This window comes from Gadus macrocephalus, chromosome 23, assembly GCF_031168955.1.
Source record: "Gadus macrocephalus chromosome 23, ASM3116895v1".
Classification (NCBI taxonomy): domain Eukaryota; kingdom Metazoa; phylum Chordata; class Actinopteri; order Gadiformes; family Gadidae; genus Gadus; species Gadus macrocephalus.
Genome location: NC_082404.1, coordinates 15,856,510 through 15,870,562, shown reverse-complemented (window position 1 = coordinate 15,870,562; position 14,053 = coordinate 15,856,510). Strand labels below are relative to the sequence as shown.

General features: G+C 44.2%; 1 protein-coding gene across 1 annotated transcript in view; it reads left to right on the top strand.

The window, feature by feature from the left end:
* LOC132452742 (NACHT, LRR and PYD domains-containing protein 12-like) overlaps positions 1–14,053 on the top strand; it is a gene marked incomplete at its 5' end in the record, with an annotated part of 161,259 nt that overhangs the window by 104,248 nt on the left and 42,958 nt on the right. Inside the window, one exon of the mRNA XM_060045514.1 lies at positions 6,840–7,013. Within this exon, the coding sequence (XP_059901497.1) occupies positions 6,840–7,013 (174 nt within the window). The remainder of the gene's footprint in view (positions 1–6,839; positions 7,014–14,053) is intronic.

Here is a 14,053-nt window from a genome sequence, read left to right as displayed (position 1 = left end):
TGGTGCTAGAATGGAAAGTCATCTCCATTTTGCAAAGACGACATATCTCGGAATCGTTTCCTTTTACATTAAAGAATTCCCATACTTTAGAGGAACGAGTGCGTGGCGCCTTGCACTTATGATAGTCTGAGGAGCCGCTCGCGTTGCTACTACGCTCCGGCGCCGCCGTCTTCGTTTTGGGTTTTTCGAATCGACGCGCATTTTTCGCGTCGACGTAATTTATGCGTCAACGTCATCGATTACGTGGACGCGTTGTCCCAGCCTTACTCATGTACCTCTGACATTTATACATCAATGGTCAATGACAGCAGGGTAATTAGCAGTACGCTACACTAGAGCTAGTCTATCAATCTATGGGTGGTCAAATGGATTTTCTAGGCTGGTGGGTGGTCTAGGTTGGAGGCCCAATATATTATTTGATAAGGCCCACAATCTCTAGTGGTGCCCCTGGCTCTACATGGGGAATAAAAGCATCTCTTGTGGAGCTTATAGTCTCCAGTTTTCCCTCTTTAGACCAGGGAGACGTTAATCTAGGACAGATGCTTCTGATGTCCTCAGTTAGTTCAAAGTAAAGTTCTCCTTGATGTTTGTTCTGTTCCAGAGGGCTGAGGAGAACGCACACGCTTTTCTAGACAAGGAGCTGAAGAAGCTCTGGAGGGATCTCTTCTCAGATTACCCACAATGCTCAGAGAGTCAGAGGGAGAAGGAGGAGGAGGATGGTAAGAACGAGGAGCAGAGGAGGCGCGCCATAGAGGGAGTGGTAGACATCACAAAGCTATGCCTGATGGAGATGAACCAGGAGGAACTGGCCGACAAGCTGGGGAGTGGTAAGATACTCATATATAGGTTAAATGGTTTGATCCAGATATGTAGGGTCATTGTGGGGGTATCAGATTGAATGGTTTGATCCAGATATGTAGGGTTATTGTGGGGTTATCAGCTTAAAGAATTTTAAACATTAAACTGCAGATCAACAGCAGAATAACTCAGTGGAAGAGATGCACCACTATCTTGTTATGTCAGGTTAGCAAGTCACTGATACCACTGATACTCAACAACGACAGCACTACTAATAAAGTTATAAGATCCATATAAATTAGAATTTTATGATATTCTTTTCTTTACACCAGAAATATTGCTTGGAAATATGAATGGTATGTTTCTGCTGGTTTGTGATTTAGGAGCTGTTGCGGTCCAGTGGCAACATGAACTCAAGGCTCATCTGAAGAAGAAGTTCCACTGTGTGTTTGAGGGAATCGCTAGAGCAGGAGAGCAGAGACCTCTGAATGAGATCTACACAGAGCTCTTCATCACAGAGAGAGGCAGTGGAGAGGTCAACAAGGAACATGAGGTCAGACTGATTGAAAAGGCATCCAGGAAAACAGCCAATGAGGAAACACCAATCAGATGTGAAGACATCTTTAAACCTTTACCTGGACAAGATAAACCAATCAGAACAATAATGACAACCGGAGTGGCCGGCATTGGTAAAACTCTCTTAACACACAAGTTCACTCTGGACTGGGCCGAAGGCAAAGCCAACCACGACATAGACTTCACATTTCTCCTCACTTTCAGAGAGCTGAATTTATTGAAAGGGAAAGAGTTTAGCTTACTGGAACTTCTTCATCAGTTTTCTGTTGAAACAAAAGAATCAAAAATCTACAGATACGACCATGACCAAGTAGTCTTCATCTTGGATGGTCTAGATGAGTGTCGACTTCCTCTAGACTTCCAGAACAACCCGATCTGGACTGATGTCACCGAGCCGACCTCAGTGGACGTGCTGCTGACAAACATCATCAGGGGAGTCCTGCTTCCCTCTGCCCGCATCTGGATAACCACACGCCCTGCCGCAGCCAATCAGATCCCTGCTGAGTGTGTTGACATGGTGACCGAGGTGAGAGGGTTCAACGACCCACAGAAGGAGGAGTACTTCAGGAAGAGATTCAGAGAGGGGACACTGGCCAGCACAATCATCTCGCACGTCAAGAAATCTCGAAGCCTCCACATCATGTGTCACATCCCAGTCTTCTGTTGGATCACTGCTACAGTTCTAAAGGACTTCTTCAAAACATCCCAGAGAGGAGAAGAGGTGCCCAAGACCGTGACTCAGATGTACAGCCACTTCCTGAGGGTTCAGTCCATACAGGGGGACAGGAAGTATCATGGGAGAGCTGAAACTGATCCATACTGGAGTTCGGAGAGCAGGGAGATCGTTGTTTCTCTGGGGAAACTGGCTTTCAACCAGCTGGAGAAAGGCCAGCTGATCTTCTACGAGGCAGACTTGGCAGAGTGTGACATCGATATCAGAGCAGCCTCAGTGTACTCAGGAGTATTCACCCAGATCTTTAAAGAGGAGTGTGGCCTGCACCAGGACAGGATTTTCTGCTTTGTCCATCTGAGCATCCAGGAGTTTCTGGCTGCCCTTTATGTCTTTCTGTCCTACATCAACACTGGTGTCAACCTGCTCTCAGAAGAACATCCAACCTCCAGGGAAGCTGAACTCCTCCTCTACCAGAGTGCTGTGGACAAGGCCTTACAGAGTGAGAACGGGCACCTGGACTTGTTCCTCCGCTTCCTCCTGGGCCTCTCTCTAGAGACCAATCAGATGCTCCTACAAGGTCTGCTGGAACCAAGAGGAAGTAAATTACTGGACAATCTAACAAAAAATGTTCCATCGGGGCAGACAGGAAGGAGGTCACAAATCAATAACCAAATAGTCCATTACATCAAGGAGAAGATAGGTGGAGATCTCTCTCAAGAGAGAAGCATCAATCTGTTCCACTGTCTGAATGAGCTGAATGACAGTTCTCTCGTGGAGGAGATCCAACAGTACCTGTCATCAGGAATACTCTCCACAGAATCTCTCTCCTCTGCTCAGTGGTCAGCTCTGGTCTTCATCGTACTGACATCAGAAGAGCAGCTGGACGTGTTTTACCTGAAGAAATACTCTGCTTCTGACGAGGGTCTTCTGGGGCTGCTGCCACTGATCAAAGCCTCCAAAACATCTCGGTAGGTTCACTCATAAGATGCATTAACAATACAGCACTATACATAATACTAGAATATAAAAGTTGTAGTAAATTTAAAAACATCTCTTACGGTGCACTAAGCAGATGTATTGCAATGCAATAGAATATACATAATACTAGAATACAAAAGTTATAATAACATGCAACATATATCTGTAGGCATACTTATAACATGTTTTACGATACACACTCTATACATAATTCTATAAAAGTAATATTATGATACAGTTTTCTGTTATAGCATTTTTGTTAGTACCAACATTGTACACCTAATATGTAACTACCATTTTAAGATCTAATGTATAATCATTTGTTCAACTATCAGAAAAGTCTTATAAAACATTTAATCACGGTTTTCAACATGTTCTGTTTTTTTGTGTGAAGGCTGAACAGCTGTAAGCTGTCAGAGAGATGCTGTAAAGCTTTGGCCTCAGTTCTCAGCTCCAACTCCTCTACTCTGAGTGAGCTGGACCTGAGTTCCAATCGTCTGCTGGATTCAGGAGTGAAGCTGCTCTCTGCTGGACTGGGGAGTCCACACTGTACACTGGAAACTCTCAGGTCAGTTTTACTAAATGCAAACAGTTACACCACAAGGTTCGGTTTCAGAATACTTTTAACTACTGCCCCCTGGTTTGAGAATCACACCTAAATGACGTCAAACTATATCAGATAATAACTCAGTACCTTTGATGACCACATGTATTAGAGTGGTGCCATTGGACATATTGCACCTTGTTGTTTATGTGGGAAAATGAAAGTTGAAAAGTTATCCAAGAGTTGCCAGAGAGTTGACAGAGTCAACAACAACATAATTTATGGCAGCAATTTAAAATTCCAAAAATAAATGTGCAGCTGAAATGTACCGATCAAATGACACGTCCCAAGGCAACCCTCTCACAAGGCATATAATTAAATCAAATTATTCCATTGGTCTTGTGTGGGAGGTCGCTTTCGAGCAGCACTTAATATCTCCCTCTGATTTTAATTGAACAATCGTGGTTGGTCCTCGTATTGATTAATGACAGAAGACATACTGTAAACGAATCATGCTGAGACAAGCGGGTGTCGGAGAATTTCTGCATGCGTTTTTTATTGCGATTGTTTGCCATAAAGCACTGTAGGTGCTTCGGTGAGGCTGTGTTGAAGTTCATTATTAATTGGACCTTGTCTAGACAGTAACGAACATCCCTGACCTTAGTGGAGTGCACAATGGAGAGCGTGGTTTCTGCAGTGAACGTAGACTGCTGCGGGATACTGCTGTGATGCGTGCCTGAACCCTGCGTGCTTTCCCGCTTACATTACCAGCACCATCATAAGGCGTTTTTACACTGCCAAATATGCCATCTTATGCACGCCTTTTTCGCGGCACGATCCACGCGTTAACACTACCCAAGGTAAATTGCCTGCTTGAGCTAGCACCCCAATTGAGTTAATTTCGTCAGCAAAATAAAGAATATGTTGGCGTTTTTGCACTTGTAAATAGCTAATCGCGTTTGTAGCCTACACTGACGTGAACTCATTTTTGCATGCAGGTGACTTCATTCATAAAAAAAATAAAACATTCGGGAGTATGCAAATTATTCTAAAGAGGTCTAAACTCTGTGCGCAGCCCCGCCTTCTCCAGTGAAACAAGAAAGCCGTGACGAACGGAGGATTTGACCCCCTCGGTTTTACACAGGAAACTTGAGATAAGACGGTGAAGTCGCCGGGCATGCCAAGCTGCGACTGAACCGGCTTGGCAGCGTAAAAAGGCCTATACATCATCCTGCCCAACAATATGGGCAGGATCTAGACCAAGCTCTTCTAATCGGGTCAGCAATAGCCGTGTGTCAATGCCCAGCCTCTGCCTTTGACTGATAATGAATGTATGGAACGTTGCATTTTTAATGTTTACACCAAAGATTCTAGACTAGAGAGTGCCCGCCAATCAATGAAACCTTATAAGGAATCAGATAAAGTCTGCTCTCTTTGCTGAGCAAAGCATGTTTCAGAAATCAGCACATTAAGATAAATGTAGTTGTCACACAAGCTGTTTTAGATTTTTGTAACATGGAATTGTTTCAGGGGGGAAATGCCTCAAAAATATACGCACAGTGCATTCAAGATTAGGACTGACAAAGCATATGTCAGCCCAGGCCTAATCAATTGTGTTGCAATATCTTCGGCATTCATATTATTGCAGTCTATTCTTTTCGTAGGATACTCTGTTGTTAGCCTTGATGGAGTCATATTTGAACCTAATTTCCTGTGAAATTCCTGCGTCTCCCCATCCGATAGAGCCCATTTCAGCACCGTGTCAGTGGACAGTTTCAAGCCTACAAACGTTGTTAGAGCATAACACGCGCGTCCATGTTAAGAGCAGTTTCAGGAAACGCTCAAAAGAAATTTATGAAGCTTCGCAAAATCCTTTGTGAGAATGATCGTACAAGCTTGGATCCATCGTTATCGGGAAACGGGGCCCAGGTTAGCAGTTACACAATACACGCAAGACCCAGAGAGTTGCCTTTTGTTTCACACACACACACACACACACACACACACACACACACACACACACACACACACACACACACACACACACACACACACACACACACACGACTCCCTTGGTGGCGGTGCTGTCACGTTAAAATTGTACCGGGGGTGAAAATTGTACCGGCCTACGTCATCAGTTGTTTACATCTTGACAACCTGCCTGGCAACAGACGTGATCGCGTCAAATGACGTAGGACGCGAATGTTCAAGAACCTTCCTACGTCATTTGACGCGAACGCCCGTTTCCCGGCAACAGACGATCGCGTCGTCTGTTGCTATTCGATTAAACAATTAAATACAATACAAATATAAAGTAAAAACAAGAGTTATCTAGTGATCCGTTATCTGTATTATGTTATTTCGTCTTTTGGAAACATGAGCCGAATGTTTTTTGCAACCTGCCCGGCAGCAGACGATCGCGTCGTCTGTTGCCAGGCAGGTTGTCAAGATGTAAACAACTGATGACGTAGGCCGGTACAATTTTCGCCCCCGTTACAATTTTAACGTGACAGTGCCGCTTCCCCCCGAGCCTCCCAGGATCCTTTGCGGCACCCGGACACGGTGACCAAGGCCGTGATCACAACAGTATAATTTACAGAAGAATAATGTATCATCATTTTTAAATGACTATCAGAAAAGAAAAGTTTCTGATAGCTAACTATCAGAAAAGTTGTCTATAACATTAAATCAGGGTTCCTAACATGTTCTGTTAATTGTGTGTGCAGGCTGATTGGCTGTGATCTGTCAGAGAGATGCTGTGAAGCTCTGGCCTCAGTTCTCAACTCCAACTCTTCTCGTCTGAGAGTGCTGGACCTGAGTAACAATGATCTGCAGGATTCAGGAGTGAAGGTGCTCTCTGCTGGACTGGGGAGTCCACACTGTACACTGGAAACTCTCAGGTCAGTTTTACTCAATGTGCAAACCTTCAAAGCACAAGGATCTATATTAGAGTACAAAAAAAACTACAATAAAGACATTTAATGTACAGATTTAAGGCCATAAAGTAAAAATTCACAACCCTAAATAATTACAAGAATAACTCAACATATTTATATCGTTGTTGCCATGACAGTATAAGTTGTATGTTATATAAGTACAGTTGACTATTTTTTATTATTCTTATTCTACCATTCACATGTAGTCAGGCTTTTTTTTAAAGCCTATTATTAGCGTTTAAATCTAAAAAAATTGGCATAACTTGTCTTTCAATTACGGAAAATGTTAAAGACATAAACACAGTAACATGATCTTTTTATTTTGTGTGTGAAGGCTGAATGTCTGTCATCTGTCAGAGAGATGCTGTGAAGCTCTGGCCTCAGTTCTCAGCTCCAACTCCTCTAGTCTGAAAGAGCTGGACCTGAGTACCAACGATCTGCAGGATTCAGGAGTGAAGCTGCTCTCTGCTGGACTGGGGAGTCCACACTGTACACTGGAAACTCTCAGGTCAGGGTTAGGGTTAAATGTGTCTTTGGGTTTGTTTAATAGTAAGGGATGATCCAGGACTAGGTGGGCTGTGATCTAAAAGAACAGACGACACGTGTCTAAAGCCCAGTTCAGACCAAAGATTAGCCTCGCAACGACTTGCAACTCGCAACTCCTTCCAACTCCTTGCGACGAGACGGGCTGCGACGTTCTAAAAGTGGGACAGTTCAAACTGCTGCAAAAAATCGAAATGGCTGCTGCAGCCGCCAATTTTTTCATGGCTACAAATGGCTGAATTATTTTTTCAAAAAATCAAATTCGAAGTTCGTTTGTGGCTGTTTTTTTTTTTTTAAAAATCTAATTCGAAGTTTGTTTGTTTATTAATATTAATATTCGAATATATTCGAATATTTAGTAATAATATTTTGACCATTAAATTCCTTCAGTAAGTCCTGGATTGGGCTTCGCTAGGTTTGTTTACCGGCTTTGCTATGGTTACCGGTCTTGCGTGTTCCAACGGTTTATTAGGTTTCTAATAAATCGCTGTCTGATCAATACTTCATTCACATTCAGAGTCAACGCCCTACTAGGTGATAGAATTATTACTTGATGCAAATAATTCTAGCTGGCTCAGCCAAAGTTTATCAGATGGCGGCTTATTTTGGCTTATACAATTATTGTATGGCGGCAGGTGAAATTCCAAATGGCGCAAATGGCGGCGCAAATGGACGCGCCTGGTGGCGGCTTCGGGGTCTACTTGAGCTAGCACCCCAATTTACCCTGCCGGACCCTGCACACACATTTAGGGTCTGGGAGGTTTATTGGGTTTCATTCTGATGTAAATGCGACGGGTCAGCGGTTCCGGGGTGGGGGGCTTGGGTAGAGGTGTTGCTGCGCTGTCTCCACAGAGACAACCCAGCGATATCATCATGAGCAGTTCTAACTGGAGAATAAGTGACACCGCGACACAGCTGCTGATCACGTAAGCGCATTGAACAAAGAAGTTGAAAGATGGTTCGTTCTACAAGAGAGACGCAGAGGAACTGTCCTTGGAGGCTTTTGTCGGGAAATATGTTGGTGTTTTGGCACTAAATAGTTAATCGCGTTTGCAGCCTACACTCTACGTGAACTCATTCTTGCATGCGGGTGTCTTCATTCATAAAAAAATCAAAACATTCAGGAGTATGCAAATGATTCTTAAGAGGTCTAGACCCCGTGCACATCCCATCCCGCCTTCTCCAGTGACCCATGGTAGGGGGATTTGACCCCATCGGTTTTACACGGGAAACTTGAGATAAGACGGTGAAATCGCCGGGTGTACCAAGCTGTGACCGTACCGGCTTGTTACTGTAAAAAAGCCTGATAAGGAGAGGACGGCGAGTTAGAAAGCCGAGAATTTGAAGCCTAATTAGGTCTACTTCAGGTCTACTTCAGGCCTATTCAGCAGCATAAACAGGGTGCCTACGCCATTCTTTGTAACGAGATTTCTATTTGCAAAAACTGTTGGTTTATTTTTATTGATCCCCTTCGAGAATTTGTGTTTTAAGGGGGGGGGGACTAGGCTATATTCTCGCCTTCCTACTTTGTAAAGCGCATTGTAGGCCTGTTGCTTTTGGGCCGATACTGCGCCCATTCCTTGATTCGTTCTGCCGCAGAACTCCAAACAATTAATTTCGTTCCAATGTTCGTCCAATCTACTCCAATAGTGGTCCTGCATTGAGTTTAAATCCAACTCTAATGAATATATGGTCCAGTTTTAAGTTTCAAGAATATTTATACATTCCCAGGGCATGTTAAATTAGTGCATGCCATGCCACTCATAACACACTTGTAAAATGCAGTCGTCAATTGATGGAATGGGTTATTTCATACATCATCACGAACAAAATTTGTAATTAATCAAATAAATTACAGATAAATAATACTGAAATGGCACTTTTTGGTTGAACACATTTGAACTAAATAATTACGATCCCCCAATATTGACCTGAAGATGGCGCCACTGATTGGTAGACTGTCGGAATGGCAGTAGGCCTACTAAAAGGTGTCTGAATGGGGGCATGTGGGAATGGCCGCATGTAACCATAACAAAGTTTATAGCTAACATGTACTATGGACAGTACGGGACCGGGAAGGAGTAAGGCCGTGATGTACAAGTTGTTCTGTGGTGTGTCCTGATTGGCTGAAGAGAAATAGGTACGTCGTTGTGTTCTAAAACTGGACCTGGCGATTTGACACAAAACACTGTGACTAATTTAAGAGAGAGGAAAATAAATCGAGGGGTCCGGAGCAAGTATTGACAGAGACTTTATTGCTACCCACAAATAAGCATCAATAAAGGCGCATGGTTTGCAAAGCAGTGGCGGTCAACGGATCGCGGCTTCCTCTTTATTCACACACACAAAACAGTTTCTTTGTTTGAGGTTTCCGCCCACAATCAATCATAAATTCGTCGAACCAAATTGTCAACAAAATAATTTAGGACACCATGCTGCGGTCAGCACGCATTAACCCCGTAGCTTCCTGCTCTTCTGGTGGGTTCCTTCCAACATGCGCCCTGACCCCAGACTCTGTGGCACCGTGTCAGGCCCTGGATCAGAATCCAGAGACGCTTTAAATGTTTTCTACCATTAGATATATAGGCCTAATATTATTCATGGTTTACCATAGAATATAATCATTAATTTCTACCACAACTGCTGCAACTTTTTCCCGGCGAAGTTCCAAAACAGCCTTGTTACAAGTCGTTGCGAGGCGAATCTTTGGTCTGAGCTGGGCTAAAGATCCCCGACAGATTGAGCATCATTATTCATTTGTAGGCTGGGTTCAACATGCCAGTGGACCACAGATGGGAGAATGAGAGGCCAGAGGAGGAACAGAACTTTAGAGGACGAGGATTTCAGGAACATAAAAAAATATATGTTAGTTTGAAGGGTTGTTTATCTTTGCCGTCTTTTTTAGCTGCTAGTGTGTTATGAGTTAACAGGTTATTGTAGCTGACAGAACACTGGCCAGCTGATGTGAGGGTGAGGGGTTGCTGTCCTGTTAACTGCTAGCATGTTGTGTGTGTGTGTGTGTGTGTGTGTGTGTGTGTGTGTGTGTGTGTGTGTGTGTGTGTGTGTGTGTGTGTGTGTGTGTGTGTGTGTGTGTGTGTGTGTGTGTGTGTGTGTGTGTGTGTAGGTTGTCTGGCTGCCTGGTCACACAGGAAGGCTTTGCTTCTCTGGCTTCAGCCCTGAGCTCCAACCCCTCCCATCTGAGAGAGCTTGACCTGAGCTACAATCACCCAGGAGACTCAGGAGCTGCCCTGCTCTCTGCTGGACTGGAGGATCCACCCTGGAGACTGGAAACTCTCAGGTATGGAGAGGACAGCTCACCATTCAGAGACAATGTCTCCTACAAGGAATCAACCCTCTGAAAAGTGATGAGACGGCAGATGATGATGGTGAATGTTTCAACATGCTGCTCTCACTTTGTTTCCCCCCCAGTGTGGAGCACGGTGGAGTGTGGAGACTGAAACCAGCTCTAAAGAAGTGTAAGTGTCTGTTTGATTCATCACAACGCACACTGACTATTGAGAGGGAAAGTCCATCCACACAGCAGGAGGTGACGTCTGTTCATTCAGATATCTGGGAATGAAGCTGATGACTGACATCATGTATCTTACATATATAAACATTACCATAATTGCTGTGATTATATCATGAGTGATGATTTTACAACATTGGACATAACACCATAATAATCAGGATACTGTTAATCATAATTACATGTCTATATTATATTCAAAAACTATTAAATTATACTATTAACTTGTCGCTATTATAACAATTATAATTTTGTTTTAATTCCTGTCATTACATTAGCTATGGCGCATAATAATCATATTAACATGTTTTGAATGATGCATGTGTTTCACCTTAGATTTCAATTAGAGCTGGTGATGCTGTTTATTTAATAATGATGATAATTATAATTAATAATATTGGTTTAGCAGCCTAATCATGTTCCTCCCGTCAGATGCCTGTGAACTCACACTGGACCCAAACACAGCCCACAGACGACTCTCTCTGTCTGAGGACAGCAGGAAGGTGACGCGGGTTGAAGAGAACCAGTCGTATCCGGATTACCCAGAGAGGTTTGACTACTGGGACCAGGTGTTGTGTAGAGAGGGTCTGCCTGGCCGCTGCTACTGGGAGGTAGAGTGGGGAGGACGGGTTCTTATAGGAGTGGCATACAGAGGAATGACAAGGAGAGGACCGGGTGATGACAGCAGGCTTGGATGCAACAACAAGTCCTGGAGTCTTGTTTGTGATGACGACACTGATGCTGCTTTCTGTACTGCCCGTCACAACGGTAGTGGAACAGCCATACGTCTCCCCCCCCCTCGCTCTAACAGAGTAGGAGTGTATCTGGACCGGCCCGCTGGCTCTCTGTCCTTCTACAGAGTGTCCCCAGGTGGAGGGGGGTCCTCAGACACACTGACACACATCCACACCTTCCAGTCCTCCTCCCTGGGGTTGGGTTCTGCAAGAGTGGTTCCTCAGTGTCTCTGTGAGTGTCCATTGTAGATACACAAACACACACAAAGACCCATGGAAAAGCACACACATGTAGACATGTAGTCATAAACACACCCAAACCAACAAACATATGTACATAGAAATTAACACACACGCACACACAAACAAACACTTCGCACTCTATAAACACACACACACAAACGTATACAGACTTATTCACACACACACACACACACACACACACACACACACACACACACACACACACACACACACACACACACACACACACACACACACACACACACACACACACACACACACACACCCACACACACACAGACTTTTTTACACAGACGTTGTTGAGGACCAGCTGTTAGGGGGACGTTTGAATACCTGTGGACCCATGGACGTACCTGTAGTGCATCGGGTTGTTGAGCAGCAGCTGTTGGTGCTCTGAAGGGTCAACCCGTTCAGTGGAAGTACAACACTTTGTGTTTGATTTAAATACTCCACTGAACTCCAAATGCTGCATTTTATTGGGCTTCTGAATGGTTCAGCGTAAACCATGAAAGGAAGATCTTCCTTTGGGTTAAGCAGGTTGTACAAAGATTTACTTTCTAATGTAAAATGTGTTTTAAATGTTGATTGATGGTACGTTATTTTACTACAATATTTTATGTATTTTCAACTTCGTATTAAAGGAACCCAAAATCAGTTTATATTTTGCCATGCCTGACATGGAACGTGATTTAAAGCAGATGTAACAACCTAATCATAAATGATGATAAGCGTTCTCTGGGAAAGGGTAACGATGTTGTAAATTATTTTAAAACGAAAGATAGTTTCTTTGTGTTCTGTTGGGAACAACAAGTCAACATGTTCAGTCATTAAAGATACCTGTTTATGATTTGTAATTGTTCATAAAGCATAATGTTAATAAACTACTCAGTGGGTCAACTGAACGTTCTCGTGTGTTCAGACGATTCTTCCCGTTAGTTCAGTTGAAATCCTCCAAGTCTTCTGGAGACGTTACCTCCAACACAACAGTGGAGTCTCCATTCACCCCTTCATCAGTGTGGAGGGAGGATATTACCACACACACAACAGTGGAGTCTCCATTCACCCCTTCATCAGTGTGGAGGGAGGATATTACCACACACACAACAGTGGAGTCTCCATTCACCCCTTCATCAGTGTGTGGAGAGGTTATTACCACACACAACAGCGGAGTCTGACTTTTTTAACCACACACGCATATACAAAAACAAAAAGTAGGTAAAAAGGTGGCTTAACAGACAGGCTAAACAGACTAAGCTAAGCTTGCCAGAGCCTAGCCTATCTGGCGAACTCTGCTGTCTGATTGGTTCAGAGACAGCAGACCTGTGGTAATGCATCAGGCCCTCTGATTGGTTCAGAGACAGCAGGCCTGTGGTAATGCATCAGGCCCTCTGATTGGTTCAGAGACAGCAGGCCTGTGGTAATGCATCAGGCCCTCTGATTGGTTCAGAGACAGCAGGCCTGTGGTTAAGCATCCGGCCCTTAGATGGTAGTTCACGTTACATGGTGCAGAGGTTTCCTTACGTCCTCATCTCCTCCCTCCTTATCCTTGCTGTCATTGGACGGCGGGACGAAGTGGGTCAGCTGGATGCAGTCCTCCAGGTAGTACCACACACACACACACACACACACACACCCCTTGACAATAAAAATCAAACCATTTTGATTGATACATTTTGGGACCAATGAATATACAATACAGATATTTTGTCATTTTGAGAACGCAAATATCTGCTGACCTTCTCCCCGAAGTCGAAGCAGGGCGAGGGGAAGGTCATGTCCTGGCTGCTGAAGGACAGTCGACGGAGGTCTTGTGGATGAGGGCGTCGCCTCATTCCGGGGTCAGGATCCCCCGCCTCTCCATGTAGACGCACCCGTTGGGGTAGGAGCCCAAAGGTCAACAGGCTGACCCCCACATCCAGACCGTTGTCTGCCCCCTCCGCGTTCAACACCCGGCTCATCAGACCCTCTGATAAACACACCCATGGTTCTCAGGTTAGACACACGTCATACGATGACCGATTACCAACATTTCAGACCGACTACCTGAAGACTAAAACTCCATCCAGAGGCCAAATGTCGATGAAATGCAAGAAAAGCAACAGAGCTACAATGTCTGGATGCAGGGGTTTGACTCAGGGCAGAGCAAGCAGGGGCTGGGGGAATAGGAATCCATTCATGGGAGAATCGGGACTCTTTGATTAAGCGATACTTGATTGAGCAACGTTGTCAGATTGACACAAATCAGTACCTTCCTATAGAGTGCGCTCTATAGGAAGGTACTGATTTGTGTCTCTCTGACAACATTGCTCAATCAAGGATTGCTTAATGTTATGCATACTCGACAATCGTCCATTTGCATTGAGGACCTGTAGAACAGAAACCACAACGTAAACCTTCCAAAAAGATCGAAATACCGTACCACAATATTTACAGAATCTCAGTATTCACACAACGGCTTTTCATATCGAACCTAGAAGT